At 46.8% G+C, this 16838-nt stretch overlaps 1 protein-coding gene across 2 annotated transcripts; it reads left to right on the top strand.

Moving 5' to 3' along the window:
- The first annotated feature begins 144 nt into the window (after positions 1 to 144).
- Positions 145 to 15858, top strand: IVNS1ABP (influenza virus NS1A binding protein). Of its 2 annotated transcripts, none has more exons than XM_063407759.1 (15): positions 145 to 351; positions 5793 to 6024; positions 7205 to 7331; positions 7627 to 7796; positions 7883 to 7958; positions 8668 to 8841; positions 9212 to 9337; positions 10711 to 10815; positions 12833 to 12959; positions 13463 to 13687; positions 13764 to 13885; positions 14050 to 14176; positions 14256 to 14387; positions 14519 to 14692; positions 15116 to 15858. In XM_063407759.1, exons 3-15 carry the CDS (start codon positions 7221 to 7223, stop codon positions 15367 to 15369), a joined length of 1923 nt encoding a protein of 640 aa, XP_063263829.1. In that variant the 5' UTR covers positions 145 to 351; positions 5793 to 6024; positions 7205 to 7220; the 3' UTR covers positions 15370 to 15858. The 2 variants fall into 2 exon arrangements, with proteins under 2 accessions (XP_063263829.1, XP_063263830.1); XM_063407760.1 differs by lacking the exon at positions 145 to 351 and adding an exon at positions 5146 to 5383.
- Positions 15859 to 16838: the final 980 nt, after the last annotated feature.

The following is a 16838-nucleotide window of genomic DNA, read 5'->3' as shown; positions in this document are numbered from 1 at the left end:
GGGGCCGCGGAGGGCGGGGCGGCCGGACTCGTTTCGCGGCCGAGCGGAGCCGAGCGGGGCCGAGCGCGGCCGTCCCGGCACCGCCTCCTCCCCTCCCCGCTCTCCTCCCGCCTGGCGGAGGCGGAGGGTCCGAGGCGCAGCGCCGTGCGTGTGTCTGCAGCTCCCGTGGCCGCGCTTCCCGCTCCGCTCCCGCCGCCTTCCCTCGGCAGCACCGCGCCCTCCGCTCTCTCCGCTCCCTCCGTTCCTCCGCTGCCCCTTCCCGGCCAGCAGGGGCTGCGCCCGCCAGTCTTCTTCCCCCACATTCTGGAGGCTCTCAATATGTTCAGCGCCGTCCGCGCTCAGAGGCACCAGGTACGGCGGGCGGGGGCCGAGCAGGGGCCATGTGGCCGCGCTTTGTTCGGCGCTGGGGAGCGGGCGGGCGCCCCGCGCTCGGGGAGCCGGAGCCCTTGGCCCCGCGGCGCTTTGTTGCTTGTTCGGGGCCCGTTTTCTTAGGCCGCGGAGTTGCCCGCATGGCCTGAAGGGCGTGAGGCCGCTCCCGCCGTGACGGGGGAGCGGACGGGCCCCGGCGGCCGGGGGATGCGGAGGAGCCCCGGCCGGGAGGTGCCGGGTTCCCCACGCGTTCCGGTGCGGTGCCAAGGTCAGGCGCTGCCTCTCGGAGCGCCACGCCGCAGCCGCGGAGGGGCATCTGCCTAAACCCGAGAGGGGGGGAGGTGGGAAAGAGAATCGCGGGAATCCTGGACTTTGAAGGAAATATCCGCTCCGGGATGAGCAACGTGTGCTGACAGCTGGTTGCTAATGTCATGACCCTCCCTGTCGTCTGTGCCAGTTCTAGGAAGTGGGAGATAATAAAGCAAAAACAGTGGCTGTCAGCCCACATTAGTGCTTCTGGGGAAAGCTGATGACTGCGAATGACCAGAGCGGTTTGGTTTTGGGTTTTTTGGGGGTGGTGAGGGAGGTGTACAGTATTTTCTGCCTGCATGCATTAATTTCCAGAGCTTTTAAAATTTTCAGAGGTGCTTCAAGGTAGAAAATGCCTTTGCATTGCCACTTTTACTGTTCCTTTACCCAGCATTCCCGCAGACAATAAAATCCGAATTGGCTATAATTTCATGCAGGGTAGAAAAATAGTGACAGTGAGAGGCGAAACATTCGAGTTATTTCCTAAGGAGATGGGTGGTGATAGACTAATGGAAATACAGGCTCATGTCACTCCTTATTTGTGTGGTTTGTGAAGGGAGGACTTTTTTTGTTGTTTGCAGTGATGGGTGTGTAGACACCACGTTTATTCTCTTCAGCGAGCTAGAGAATAAGAAAGCAAGCAGGATGTGGTGCTATGATGGTGAGATTGGTTTAATTTTAGAAAGCAGATTTTGTAGCCACAAGCCTGACTCCTGGAGCACAGGATGCAAGAGTCGGAGAGCACTTTCCCGTTAGGAAGCTGCGTGTTAGCTGCTGTAATTAAGTCCAATTTTGTTTTCATCAGCTTGAGTTCTTAAGGAGCAGGAGATGGTAAGAAAGGCAAAAACTGCCCAGAATGGGGGTGGAAGACAAGGAGGACATACAAACAAAAAACACTGCCTTGGTTGTGTGACAGATGTTTGGAGAACTCTGGGAACTCTGTTAGTAGAAAGAAATAAACGCAGGGGGTGGGGAAAGGGGAGGAAAAAACGCAGATTTTAGTAGAGTGAGTGTGAGGCAGAAGGTTGAAAGAGAGATGTGGATAAAGACTGTAACAACCGGAAGAAAAGTCTAAGGTGGGAAAGGAGAGGAAAAGCAGAACCAGTGTGAGAAATGACGAGGGCTTAGAAGCGTGGGAGGCCAGTCCTAGAAGCCAGTGCTGAATGGGCACGCAGAGTGTTACAGCTGAGGGTTGTCGCTGGAACAGCAGTAATATTCAAGCATGGAGCCTGCTGCTTATAAATTTTTAAATCTGCATGCATAAATGTCTTTGGAAGAGCTCTCTGGGCTTGCTCTCTATAGAGGGTAGTCCAAACATTGCATCTTCCAGGGCTGCATGTAAAAGATTTTGGAAAATGGTCATGGCGCTCTGTCCTTCCTCTTCAGTTCCTAACCAGCAATAGCAAATATTCCATCTCTGCTCTCTCTCTCCTCAGTGTTGGCATGGGAGCATGACTGAGGTTGATGTGCAGTGAAATAGAACCATTTTGTCTACAAGTCATAGTTATCAGTGAGACTAAATCTTCAGTGGAATGCAACTGAAAAGTGAATAAGCAAAACAAAATTGTTATGAATTCCGAGTCTTACTTTAGATTACTCGTATAAAGAGGTTGAGCCTATTTAGTGGTGTAAAGTATGTCGATAGATGTCTTGGTCTTTGGTGTTTTGCTCAAATACAGACTCAGACATGAAAAGATGTGTTTTTACCATAAATAAATGCTAATGTATGAAAGAAATGTTTTGAGGGCATTTGGTTTTATCTTCTGATACAAATAATGGACTGTGAGCAGTCGTAGGTGTGACCTACATTTCTTCTGAGCTGGGCTGTCACAAGCCAGAAAGCTCTCACTGTGTGTTAAATTCCATTTTTGTTTCACAAGTGTCAATCAAGTGTCTGTCATTACATCAGCAAGTGTTGACTTTAAATCAAAAGATTATCAAGTATCTCCCCCAGAGCAGTGCTTTACCTGTGAGTTGAAGAAGTAATACCTTAATTTGACTACAAGGTTTGTGCAGAGTTGGCACAGCAAATACTGCACTAGGAAAATGGGCTGTGTTAAAGATGAGAGGTAAAATCGATGGTGGTGTTGGGTCATGGGCAGCGTGACTTCTTGCCTCTGGGGCTTCTTGTCTTGGTGGTCACCTGAGACCGCAGCTCCTGCGAGAGGCTCTGCGGCGAGAGGTCTAGGGCAGCACTGAGGATAACTGTGTCTCAGTATCATTGCTGTTTAGGTGAGTTTTCTTCAGTGTACCTTCAAATGGGCATACAGTGAAATAGAGGAGTTTGCAAGGAGGGGATCTCCCTTCTGGAAGTCAGGATGTGCAGGCAGTTTATCTCTGAGCCCACTGTGAGCTGTGGCTCGCTCCTGGTCCAGTGGTACACGTACATGGAAAAGGAAAATCACAGTCTGTGCACAACATGAGGTGTTCAGGAAACACAGTTACTACAGCAAGGTTGTGTTTAAACTCGAGCAGCTGGGCAGACACTTAAGTCCTGGCATTGCTGTGCCTGGAAGCTGCTGGAGTGCCAGAACACACGGTGTGGATGTTCCGTGGCTTCAGGCCTGCCTGAGCCCAGTGTGATCGGCTCTTGATCCAAGGGGCTCTCCAGCCCCAACACCAGTGCCAGTCTTTACTGTCACAACTACAACAAAAATCCAGAGTTTAGGGATTACTCTTTACTTCTTTTCATCATTTGAAAAGTAAGTGGAGGAAATAGCTGCTCTCAAGTAGTTTTCTCCAGTGGAATGTGTTGTTCCCGTTCAGGGATGATAATTCTGTAGCTTTAATGTGTTTAAAGAAGTGCATTTGGATGGAGCCTGAACAGTCATCGTGTCAGAGGCACCAGGCTTTACAAGGCTGACAGTCATCTGGGAACATCTCACTCAGCTTAAAAAAATTCAAAATCCTGGATAATTATAAAAAAAGCCACAGAGTTCTTGATGTGCTGAGCTAAAAGGGAATATAAGCGAGAAGGGGAAGGTAATGACAAAGCAATTTGGATTTTTAAAAATAATTTAAAGGAAGAAGTTTGTTTGCAGTACCTGTTTATAACCTTTAATGCAGAATAGGTAGCATTCTTGACTTTGCAGTGAATTTTGGCTGATAGTTTGGGTTGTGTTCTAGCAGCAGTACTCCAAACCAAAATCTGGAAAGTTGTGAATCTGCTTGTGCTATTTAATGCTGTTTCAAGTAATGATATTAGGCACGACACACACAACAGCATTGAAACTTTGTGGCAGTAATTAAGATATTTGAATTCCAAGATGTTCAAATTCCTAAGTATTCAGGTTGGACAATACCATTAGGGGCATAAATGCATCTGCATGGGATTGGTGTCTCACACAAAGGAGGACTTAAACAGACAAATCTTGCATTTCAATCCAGAACTATTTTGGATGACCTTCTTAGGTCTTCAAGGTCCTAAGGAAGTGTGTGGCAGAGTTAGAACATTGGAAATAAAACTGATGTGTTATAGCAGAATGTGACAGCACGTCCCCAGAGATGTAAACTGAGTGAGGCTGATTGTGGGATGTAGTTAGAATAGTTTGACTAGCTGTCCTGTGACTTGAAATATTTTGGTTGTGGTGAATCTTTGGGGAAGGTGTGGACATCAGGCCGTTGGGTTCTGTTTTGAGAAGTTTGCTTGCTTAAAAAATTGCATTGATTATGCCAGTTGTACCAATGGGGGAAGTATTGACTGCCAAATGCCGAGTTAAACAATATTTGCTAAATAGAGCTTGGTGTCAGCTTCTTACCTTGCCTGTAGGATTACAAAAAGAATGTACCTTAATTTATTATTATTTAATCTCACCTATATGTGAGATTTCCCAGCAAAGCAAAGTGGCACTGCAGTGTGTTGAAGGAGGTTGTGTCCGGCATTCCGGGGCGCTGCCGTGCTGGGGAGCAGGAATGCCCTTCCCCGGGCTGTGTGCTGCTCCAGCCAGGCTCAGCGAGCACTCACTGTGCCTGCACAGCTCTGTGCTGGCTGGAATATTCTGTGTGCCCGCTGAGGAATGGGGCAGTGTCCCGTGGAGCTGGTCCATGGTGCCCCCTGCTGCTCCCGGGAATCAGCCTCTGGAGCTGCTGCGCTGCCCGGGCACCAGGCAGGTTCTGCCCCTGCCAAGGTCACCCCTGGCCTGAGCGCTGGCCACGCACCAGGGTCACAAGGTTCTCTTCCCTGCCACGGGGGGCACTTGGAGTTTTTGACAAGGAGAAATGAGCTGCACCTATTTTTAGGAAACCTGGTTCCCAGCGTGGTATTTATTCTGGAGATATAAATATGGTGTTGGAGCTGAAGTGATTGATGTTTTCCTGAGGTGGCACTAGGGTCATGGAAAGTTCCAGAGTGTTTGTTGCCTGTTCCCTCCCTGCTGGTGCTGCTCCTCCTCCTCTTTTCCCTTCCCCAAAAAATCACAGCATAAAGAGCCCACCAGCATGTGAATTCCTAGCAAAGCCAGTCTGCACTGCCAGTGCAGAGCTCAACCAGAACCCAACAGATTCTGTTCCCAGCGTGGCAGAGAGACTTGCTACCAGAGAAAGCTGTCATACAGACAGTGATTCCTGACTTTATTCATCTTCCTGGAAGGAGCGGAGACTGGAGACATGCCTAGTCATTTCAGACATGTCCTTAATCCATCCTCAGATAATTTTAGGCATTCAGTAGAAGAAGGTTATAAGTAGATGAGCACAAGAAGAGCCAAAGGTAGGAGGCTTGTAGATTGGGTGTTTTTAGAAAGTGGAATCATTTCTGTTGTGTTACGTGTGGGTTACCTACTTGTGGAAGCAATAATGATAACAGGACGTGCTGAAGGGCAGAGTTGGTAAGGGATTGGCTAAAAATGGGATTCAGCTCTTCTGACTTTTTCTCTAAGCACTAATTTAGCCCTTTTCATGTCTCTGGAGGTATAACAATGGTGTGGTTGATCTCTTATTAGGCATGAGGACATATTGGAGTCAATATGGAATTTTTCAGGCTGCTTGCTTTTTGTGAAAAAAAATTGTTTGTGAAGAAAAACTTGTTTGTTTGGGTCAAGAGCATGAATCAAGTTTTATGTGAAATACGTGGCAACACTATCTGTTGTCCTTACTTGATACCTTCTCCTTTATTGCAGGTTATGATGCATGATTATCACAGAAGAAATTCATGTCTATAGCTCCTAAGGACTATATTACATCATCTTCAAGCCTGCTAGTTTTGGAATCCATATTGCAGCTGCAAACACACATCTGCTTTTGCATTTCCACAAACATCATTCCTGTCAGGAGATTCTGAAACTCAAGTGCTCTGTTCTCACACAGTGATACCATTGGGCTATTTTAAATTTACAGTCATACATTTGCTTGGTAAGTTGTAACATTAATTGTGTATAGAGTAGTTAATAGTTCTGCTGAAATTATGTAAATTTAAAATCTTGATGTCTTGTCTTTAATAAAACACAACAACTGGATGTTTGTAAGTAAGATTATTGTTGCTAGTTCAGGGTTGAATACTCGCAGTAGCAAGTGAATTTAAAATAGATGGATTAACACTAGAAGTATTTTGTGGGAGCCTTGGTATTTTCATTACTGATTTTTGCAATCCACTTTGTCTGGTTTGCAGTTTGCTTATTTAGTGTGATTGTCAGAATTTTCTTAAGCTTCAGATGGAAATACAAATTGTTGCTGGTAACATTAATAGAATCCCACATACACGTTCCTCTAAGATTTTTAAGGTAACTGTACTTCTGTGTATGTTAGCAGCTCAAATTTACAAATCTGATTTCAAATTCATTAAGTCACCTAAGGGTAATAGTTTAGTATTCTTAATCAGCTTCTTATTTGGACAGTGGTTAACTAAAAAAGAATCAATTAAAGGAGCTATAGAATAGCTTCCACATTAAAAAAAAAAAGTTTCCTGAAGTTACTGTTCCAGTCTTGGACTGATCTCCCTGAGGTGGTATCTATTTATATGGCTGAGGAAGTTGTTCTAGCTTTGAGATGACTTAAAATACATGATTGTTGTTCAGAATTTATTAAATTCTGTCTGTTTTGTTGGTTGTAATGTTCTTTCATGGCTTCCAGCTGCTCTAAAGTACTGAGTCATTACTCATAAAATTAAACAGAAAATGTTTCTCTATCTATTCTACTTCACTAGCTACTTTAAATTCTCAGTTCTTATTTTTCAATGTAGCTGGGTTTCGTGTCTGCAAAAAATGCAGCTGGACCAGGATGGTAGGGAGTGGAAAGCGGTGATGAGTAATGATAGCTGGGGATGGAACTACTAAAAAATATCTTTAGGGAGGGGAATCTGTGTAGTCCAGTGGCTCTAAGCTTGCTCCCACAGAGCTGGCACAGGTTCAGTCTGAGGTTTTGAACCCAGCACCTGCTGAGGTGATGTGGATGCATTAAAAGTTGTGGCCTCAGTCCCTGAAAATCATTAATCCATTAATGCCCCCTGCACGTTTGTTTGCAAACAACATGTTGCTGGTACTGCTGTACTGAAGCCAAATGCTGTATGTGTAACCCTTGCCTGTTACCTGTGCAGCCAGACCAACACCAAAATGATTCCCAACGGATATTTGATGTTTGAGGATGAGAACTTCATCGAGTCCTCTGTTGCCAAACTCAACGCCTTACGCAAGAGCGGTCAGTTCTGCGACGTCCGCCTGCAGGTACCTGTGCCCTGCCCCACGGGCTGCCTGGGGGAGGTAGGGGTTAAACCATGTGGGGCTGTTGCCTCCCTGGCTGGGAGATGTGAGATTTTAGAAGCCCGTTCTTCTGAGAAATGCACACTAAAAAAACCAAACGGGGTGCACTTTGAGAGAAGTGATGCTAACTTTCAGCTGGAGACTGTTGATTTGAAAAATTGATTTGAACTGTGGCACTCACCTGAGTAGGCCTTCATGTTGTGAAAATACAAAAGATCCTCACCAGCACATGGGCTTCTTGTTTGTGTTTGGCATAAAGGTGTGTGGACACGAGATGCTGGCGCACCGAGCCGTGCTGGCGTGCTGCAGTCCCTACCTGTTTGAAATCTTCAACACTGACAGTGACTGTCATGGGGTTTCCCACGTGAAATTCGATGATCTCAACCCAGAAGCTGTTGAAGTTCTGTTGAATTATGCCTATACTGCTCAGTAAGTAGTTCTTACATTAACTAGAGAGAGGACAGACTTTGATTTGAAAAATCAGAATAATAGAGGTAAATTTCTCTCCTTAATAGGTTGAAAGCTGATAAAGAGCTGGTGAAAGATGTATACTCTGCAGCAAAGAAGTTGAAGATGGAGAGGGTTAAGCAGGTACGGTTCTCAGCTCTTCTGAAAGTCCATTCTGCCTTCCCAGACTGACAGCATTGCACCTTTTGGTGTTAGTGAGCCAAAACCTGATGCTTCGTGGAAGAAGTGCTCAGTACAGAACTGCTGTAGATGTTTCTTAGCACTGTATTGATTTGTTGCCAGCTGGATGCTTTGCTTCCACTTGAGCTGTCTTGGTGCCAGGTGAAGTTACATTCTGTATTTGTGCACCTGTGTAAGAAAAACAACTTTGAATCTTGGCTGATTCCTTGCCTTCAGATCGGTGGCAGCAGTGCTGTGCTTGGTTGTGCTGGGAGCATGAACAGACCTGTAAATCTGTCAGAAAAGAGTAATTCACACACTCCTGAACATAAATTTGGTAGTGCTTGACTTTGGAAATACTCTTAGCCACAGATAGGGATACTCTTTACAAGGGGATTGGGATTATTGGCTCACCTGACTGAGAAGTAGTTTTACATAGGTGTTCAGTAGAAAAGCATGGGGTCAGTGCAGATTTCAGAAGCTTCCAAATGTGTCTGACTTTTTCATTTAAGATGTGGAAGGCAACATTCCCTTTACAGCACTGGCATGGGGATGACAGCAGAGTCACTGCTCTGCAGTTACAATAACAGCTGCTGCTGTATGTTGGGATAGATGATTTAAATGTATAAAAACTGTCTGTTTGTGAGCTAAGCTGCAGCTCTTTCCCTGCCAGGTTTGTGGTGACTATTTGCTCTCCAAGATGGACGTGCAGAGCTGCATCTCCTACCGGAACTTTGCCAGCTGCATGGGAGACTCTCGGTTGTTGAACAAGATCGATGGCTACATTCAGGAACACCTTGTAGAGATTTCAGAACAGGAGGAATTCCTCAAACTCCCACGGTTAAAGGTTAGCTTAACTTTGTAGAATTCCTTTTGGTACACGATTGCCAAAAAGCAACCTGAGGAGCAGCTAGGATTTCTTTCCCTTTTGGGGGCAGGAAAGCTTGGTGTACTGACTCCTGCCAACAGTGTGACAATTTTGATCTGTGTCCTGTTCTTACTACTGTGAACCTTCACTGTAGAGAACAGGTGCTGTCACCCTTTCCAGCTGTAAAAGGTGATTGTGTTTAAATGTGCTTCCTAGTTCCATAGGCTGAAAGCCCCTTGTGGTGTTTCCTGGCTCTGTGGTAAAGTGAGAGTTGTGCTCACTGTGTAAAGTACAGTATGCTACAGGGTAATTCCTAGAGAGTAAATAATCTTTTCTTCTCTCCCTCAAGCTTGAAATAATGCTGGAAGACAATGTTGGCCTACCCAGCAATGGCAAATTGTACACAAAGGTAATCAACTGGGTACAGCGCAGCATCTGGGAGAACGGAGGCAGCCTGCAAGATCTGATGGAAGAGGTTAGTCTTCAAGAAAATGGGATTATGGGATTAGACATTAAAAAAAAACCCAAAAAAGCCAATATGAAGGATGATCCCTTTTTACTTTTTTTTTTCTTCTTCACTTTTTTAACTATGACCCTAAAGAATTTAAATTTTGCTGTAGGTACCCCTAAGCTGAGAAACTGGGGGGGTGTTCAGGTGAGCTGGATACACTGTTCAGTCTGGTCTTCACTTTCCTTTTTGCTCCCTGGTGCTGTATAGTAGCCTCAGAGTGGCCTGTATCTGCTTTAGTTTGGGGAGGTGGTACTGAGGCTTGCCGTAGATTGGTGATGTTTTCCTTTGCAGGTTTTGCTTGTAAATGCACAGTAGGTAAAAGCTTCTAATGGTTGTTCCTCCCCATTGGTTTATCTCCCCATAGGTTTATTAACAAAACTAGGATACCAAGGCTGAAGAACCAAGAAGAGCCTCAAGGGTATTGACACGTACAGAAGCAGCAGTCCTGCCCCAGTGCTCCTAAGAAAATCCGCTGTGGGCAGAGAACGATCATGATGATTTAATGGTGTTTACTTACTCCTTTACAGGATGCATTATTTTGAAACTTGTGTGTTGTTAAATGGCTTTTCTCATGAATACTAATGGTAGATGTAGCCTGGGCAGTGTTTAGTGCCAAAATTAGCGGGGAGACGAAATTTTTAATTGGCTCCAGCAAAAAGACTTTACCCAAATCTTGTGAAATTCTTCACAATTTTCCAAGTCTGCTATCACAAGCATGAAAGATCCCCAGAAACACTTGTCTAGGCAAAAGTACATGTTGATGCTGTCGTATAATCTCAAGTGTGTATTTTCTCTCAGAGAAACTCATTTAAAAGCTTTAAATGTGTTGAAATTAAGATGCATTTCATTGAAACAGCTGCATCTGATTTCAGTGGTGGACAACAGTTTCTTCCAGAACTTAAATTTGTGTTGTCTTCCCTCATTCCCATACCTTTCTTTTAGAGTCCACTGTTGGCTTCTCTTGGCCTTTTTTGATGGAGATAAAATGTGTATTTTTCATAGCAGAAAACTTGTGTGCAGGGATAAGGGAAAATGCTTGCATGAGACTGTGAATTTGTGTAACTCTGCAAATTAATGTGCCTTTTGCTTGTCTAATGTTTCTGTGCTGGGAAAACAGCAGAAGCCCATGGAAAATGAAGATTTCTCTCAAGCTGAGAAAGTAAGGAACCTTCACCCCCTATTTGAAGATTGCCACCATGACATCTGCTTCCTTTTAGTTTTGCCACTGTGCGAGCTTAAGATGAGCTGATGAGCAGTGTGGTGCCTGGGGTAATGTGCCTGTAGCTGAGGAGCACAGAGACAGCAGCCACATGGGTGTTCTGTTGTTGTTTTTGCAGGTGCAAACGCTGTACTACTCAGCTGATCACAAGCTGCTTGATGGAAATCTGCTAGATGGACAGGCTGAGGTGTATTGCAGTGATGACCACATTCAGTTTGTGCAGGTACAAATTGCAGACAGTCTCAGGTAACCCCAGGTAGACTGGAGCAGTTTACAGCACACCTGAAGCCCCGTGTTCTGCTGGCAGAGGAGGCAGCAGGTGCTGTAGTGGAGAAATGCATCACGAGAAGGTGTCTGGCTGGGAGCTGCTGCAGGCCATGATGTGCTCTCAGCTTGTCCCTTTGACAGGCTGGGCTGACTCTCAGGCTTTGCAAAACAGGGTGCTCTGACTTCAAAATCAATCCTGGCTGTTAGAGAAAGAAGAGGCAGAGAAGCACTCAGCTGAGACCTTGTAGAGTTCCCAGGCACTGTAGAGAAACACGGACTGCTTGGCTTGCAGTGGGGAATGTGTCTGGGAAATTTGGGCCCAGAAAAAGATTCCAAATCCAAGTTCTGATCCTTCAGCTGCCAGCGTGCACTGCTTTTGTTCAGCTGCACTGGTTGGTGTGGCTGCCAAATCTCTCTGACTGGGTGCAGATCACTCCTGTGCTTTTTGAGAGGTCTTTCTTTAAGGTTTTATATTTTTTTTATTTCTTACCAGGTGTAATCCTTCTGAACTCCAGAAAACCACATGGCTTAGCACAAATGCAGGCTAAATTAGACAGAATAAAAAAGGACTATCAATTGCAAATTATCAGTTGCTTTATGCAAATGAACCTGGTTTAAATTTATGATTTTGAAGCAAACACGTAGTATTTTATAACAGTGAAACATGTTCATACAAAAAGCTTCCTTCGTGAAATTTTTAGCTAATGTGTAAAACAATGTCCATCCCAGAATGTGGATTTTAGAAGTGAAATGAGAGGAAAAGGAAAAGGCAGCTTGTTTTCCAGTTTCTTAATTGTTTTTAGAAAGCCTTCACAGGTTCTCCATGTCTGGATACCACTTGTAATGCTTAGAAGCAGAGAGGTGAATATTAAGAAAGTTTTCAGAAATAAAACTAGGACTTCTCAACGTTTTTCTACAAATCCTTTCTGATAAGAAGGTCACCAGCTTCAGACATCCTAAACAGCTGAAAGAACTAACACTAAAAAACCCTTAGATGCCAGCCCTGGAAAAATCGTAACTTTTATGTTTTTAAATTACAAAAGTTTGTATTTTCTGTTGCTGTCCATGCAATTTAAAGATAAGAGCATAAGTGGTTAATTGGTTGAAGGTTCAGAAATAACAAAAATTTTCTCTACAAGTGCTCTGGTTGTCACGGTGAGCTGAGCTTAGCAATCCAGCTCCTCAGTGTGAGGTTATCTGAGTTAGGTGATGTGTTTCAGAAGTCTTGTGACAGTTTCCATGGAGATCAGGCTCCAGGGAACTTGGGACTGTGGTCATAAACTCTGCTGCTGAACAGAATAGACAGTGTGGTAATTTCCTGTGCTTCAGGAAGAGCCTCAACAACCCAGCCAACTGTGCTGAAACTGGAAATGCTGAGGTTTTTCTTAATAGAGCAAAATAATGTAAGCTACAGTATAAATTTAATCGGAGATGAAAAGTAAGCAGAAATCTCTTTTTAATGGGAAGTATCAAGGGAGTAAGATCCAAGAAACAGCTAATCTGAGCACAGAGAGGAACTGAGGTGAAATTAGTTTGTCTTCAGGGAATGAAGAGAATAGTTAATTCACTTCAAACAGCATTATATAATTAACTCAAGCTCCAGAAGCAGAGCTTGGGAGTGAGGCTCCTGTGTGGTAGCTCAGTTCTCTCCAGCTGCATGTAGCTCTTTCCTTACATTTGTAAATCCTGCTAGAAATGCACACTCACTTCAGGGATTTGCAGTCCAGCACCAGCAGTATAAAGCTGCAGTCACAGGATAAAGTGAGTTCCAGGAGAAAAGTGTAGGGTGGTTTTTGGCCACTGTTGCTGGGCAGGCAAGATGTTCTGCTGAAAATGTAGGTGTGCTATAAATGCTGCTCTGCGGAGGTGGTAGAGGAGTGTGCTCTGGAGTAGCTGCAGTATCTCAGAGAAGCAGAGGTAGAAGGAGCTGTAGTCTCTGGCTAGGTTTCTGTAGCTGCCTTTTGATTTTGCAGAAGAGACCACCACGAGAGAATGATCACAAGCAGATCAGTAGCAGCTCCTCTGGAAGTCTTTCTCCAAATGCTACTGTTCAGAGTCCTAAACACGAGTGGAAAATCATTGCTTCAGAGAAGACTTCGAGTGAGTAACAGGGGCAGGGGCTGTGTAACAGATGTGTCTGGTCTCGGGTACCTGCCACCTTCTGCTCCCTGGGAATGTCCTTCCTATCTCTGAGGAATGCTGAGGTGTTCTTTCTTACTGATGATACAAGTCAAGTAATTTGTAGGGAGCTTCTGATGTACCTGGGCCAAACTGGGATCACACATCTCGGTTCCTTATCAACTAAATTCATGGTGTGTCCTCATTTTCCCAGAAAACCCTAAGGAGACAGTCCATAGTTAATCAGCAGAGCCGTTTGCTCTGTGTGGGAGGAGACTCCCCAGCACATGTTCAAGTTGCTCTCACATGTCCTTCAGCACTCTTTCAGTATCTAAAGCATAGTTGTCAATAACTAACACTTTTTCTAACACCTGAACTCAGTAACCTGAAAAGATGAAGTTCCTGTGCTGCCCAGGGGAGTGGCACATCCAGCTGAGCCCCCGCCGTGGCGCCGTGCTGACGGTGGCGGTGTGCTGTCCCCGCAGGTAACACGTACCTGTGCCTGGCCGTGCTGGACGGCGTGCTGTGCGTCATCTTCCTGCACGGCCGCAACAGCCCGCAGAGCTCCCCCTCCAGCACCCCGCGGCTGCTCAAGAGCCTGAGCTTCGAGCTGCAGCCCAGCGACCTCATCGAGAAGCCCATGTCGCCCATGCAGTACGCGCGCTCGGGGCTGGGCACGGCCGAGCTGCACGGCAGGCTCATCGCTGCCGGTGAGCCGGGGCGGGGGCGCCGCGCGGGGCTGTGGTGCAGCCTCGGGACGTGGGGCCAGTAACCTCTCGCTCGCAGGGGGCTACAACAGGGAGGAGTGCCTGCGCACCGTGGAGTGCTACGACCCTGAGAAGGACACCTGGACCTTCATTGCGCCCATGAGGACGCCGAGGGCCCGGTTCCAGATGGCGGTGCTGATGGTGTGTGGGGTGGGGAGCGCCTGTGGGACCCCGCCTGGGCTGAGCCGAACGGGGCACACCGAGCAGGATGGCTCTACAAGTTGTTTCTCTAGTTCTGCAGTTACCTGAGTGCTCACAAGCTCAGTGGTGTGCCGAGAGGTGATGGGTGTGGTTTGTTCCTCCAGGGGCAGCTGTACGTCGTGGGTGGGTCGAACGGCCACTCGGATGACCTGAGCTGTGGGGAGATGTACGAGCCCGAGATCGATGACTGGACCCCTGTTCCGGAGCTGCGGACCAACCGCTGCAACGCAGGTGAGGCCTCTGCAGGGCCCGGGGGGGCTGGAAACTCAGCCACTTGTTATTCACTCACCGTTCTCTCCTGTATCGACAGGAGTGTGTGCCCTGAATGGAAAGCTGTACATTGTGGGTGGTTCTGATCCATATGGCCAGAAGGGACTGAAGAACTGTGATGTGTTTGATCCTGTAACGAAGGCTTGGACGAGCTGTGCTCCCCTCAACATCCGTAAGTTTGCTGGGGAGCTGGGCAGGGGTGGGGAGAAAAGGGCAACTGCAGAACTGCACCAAGCCAAAAACTACACCTAAGCCCCTTTGAGCTGCTGTTGCTGGTGGCTGACAGTGCTGGCTCTGTTCCAGGGAGGCACCAGTCGGCCGTGTGTGAGCTGGGGGGGTACCTGTACATCATCGGCGGGGCCGAGTCGTGGAACTGCCTCAACAGCGTGGAGCGCTACAACCCCGACAACAACACGTGGACCCTGATGGCGCCCATGAACGTGGCGCGGCGCGGCGCCGGCGTGGCTGTCCGTGACGGTAGGCTGGGGCTGCTGCTGCTGCTGCCTCGGGGCCTTTCATGTTTGCTCTGATGCAAGGGGAATACAAAGCTGTGCTCCTTTTTAGGCAGGAAACAACACAGTTGGAGCCTGGCTAAACAGCCAGTTGTAACTAAAAGGCAAAAACCTCTTGGTGGTGGGGTATCCACCCCATGTCTGTCTTTTGAAAATGTCACTGTGCAGCTTCTAGAGCTGCACCTGTTTGAATTTGGACTTTGCCCTTACTCTGAATCAAATTCCCATCAGCTCTCATGGCTAGGAGACCCAGAGCACACGGCTCCTGTAAGTGCAGACCTTGACCAGGGCAAGGTCTGCAACACCTGCTCTCCCTTGGGCGTTGTCCTGGAGGGAGCAGGATGCAGCTGGTGCTGAGCAGTGAGCGTGGCTCCCTTTCCTCCCCCAGGAAAGCTCTTTGTGGCCGGGGGATTCGACGGCACGCACGCGGTGAACTGCGTGGAGATGTACGACCCTGCCAGGAACGAGTGGAAGATGATGGGCAGCATGACCACGCCCAGGAGCAACGCTGGCATCACCACCGTGGCCAACACCATTTATGCAGTGGGGGGCTTTGATGGCAATGAGTTCTTGAACACGATTGAGGTCTACAATCCAGAGTCGAACGAGTGGAGCCCCTACACCAAAATTTACAAGTTTTAAGTGAATTAAATTCCCTTTTCAAACTAACAGGCTTAGTGATGTAATTGTGTTTCAGTAGAGGTACACCTGTGAATAGGGGTGGGGAGGGCATGGATGTTGCCAACAGCAACACAGAGCTTTTGCATATTGCATATTAATGTGCTGTATATATTTGTTTTGGAAAGAATATTGAGATGAAAGGGTTTTTGTGTATTTTAGAACTTTAAAGGTTTTGGTTTTAAGATTTTGACGATAACGCAAGAGAAACTAGACTGGGCATATCATTTCAGGAGCTTCCCCCAGTGTTTGTCACTTTGCACATTGGATGACTTCCTGGAGGTGTGTTCTTGGGGCAGGAAGGGTAACCTTTGTGGGGGATAATGTTTTTTTCTTTCATTAGGCCTTGGTTTCCTTTAGTAACTGGAACAATCTGTAACAAGAAGCCTTATTTAAATAGATATAATGGCTATTTTTTTTATTAAAAACAAAGCTGACATGCCTCTGCTAATACCTTATCTTTTACAATTGCCTTTTTATAACAGTTTTTATATACTCAGCAGAGTATTTTGTCTGTTGAAATGCAAATGGCAGATAAATGGTTATTGAAACAAAGAGACAGCCTTGGAGTTTCTAGAGCCCGAGTGGGACAGGGGATTGCCCCCGCAGGTGAGCTGCTGCCTCTGCTGCAATAGTGTGAGTTAGTCTGCACCACCTTCCTTAGAGCTGCACAGGGTTTCTGGCATGACACATCCAGACTTTCTGGGGTGGGAGAAGGATTCTGGCTCCAAGTACTTTGAGGGGAATGCAGAGCGTGCTTTCTGTACAGCAGTTTTGTTACTCTGGGTGAGCTGATCTTTGTACACCAACAACAATTTGGGGGGGGTGGTCTCATGGGTTTTAAACTCTTGCCAGCTGGCAAAGAAAATGTGTTGTAGTACCTGTCTTAAGTTTATTTTTCTAATATTACCAGCTGGAAGTGTGATAGAACACAAATAACTTGATTTTGTATGTGCTCATAGTCCTGTTTTAGTTCACTTTCTCTATTCCTATGGATCAAATGTTGAGGGGGGGATGACTTGGTGTCTAATGTGTAGTGCTGCACATCTAACTCTGGGTGCCAAAACTAGCACTGACTGCTTGCTGCTGCTGCAAACACATTAAAGGTACCTTTTGGGAAACCCTTGCACCACAGGCGTGCCCTGACCTGGCTCTGTGTCCTTTTCTTCAAGGAGGCGGTGTCCAAAGAGGAGTCTGTGATGCTATAAATGACATTTCAGATGGGTGTATGCACAGGACAGGGCAGGGGGTGGGTGTCCCACGTTCCTCATGCCTGCAGGGGAGAGCCAGGCTTGCTGCTGGAGAGGCTCGGAGCATCACAGCCCCTGGGGAGTGTCTGGGCCAGGGCTTTCCCTGCTCAGGGGCTGTGTACAGAAACCGCTGCAGGGTTAGGTGATGCCCCCCAGGGCAGGGACAGGGGCCACACAAACCTG

Source organism: Prinia subflava, chromosome 10, assembly GCF_021018805.1.
Source record: "Prinia subflava isolate CZ2003 ecotype Zambia chromosome 10, Cam_Psub_1.2, whole genome shotgun sequence".
Taxonomy (NCBI): Eukaryota; Metazoa; Chordata; class Aves; order Passeriformes; family Cisticolidae; genus Prinia; species Prinia subflava.
This window is presented reverse-complemented; position numbering and strand designations above follow the sequence as displayed.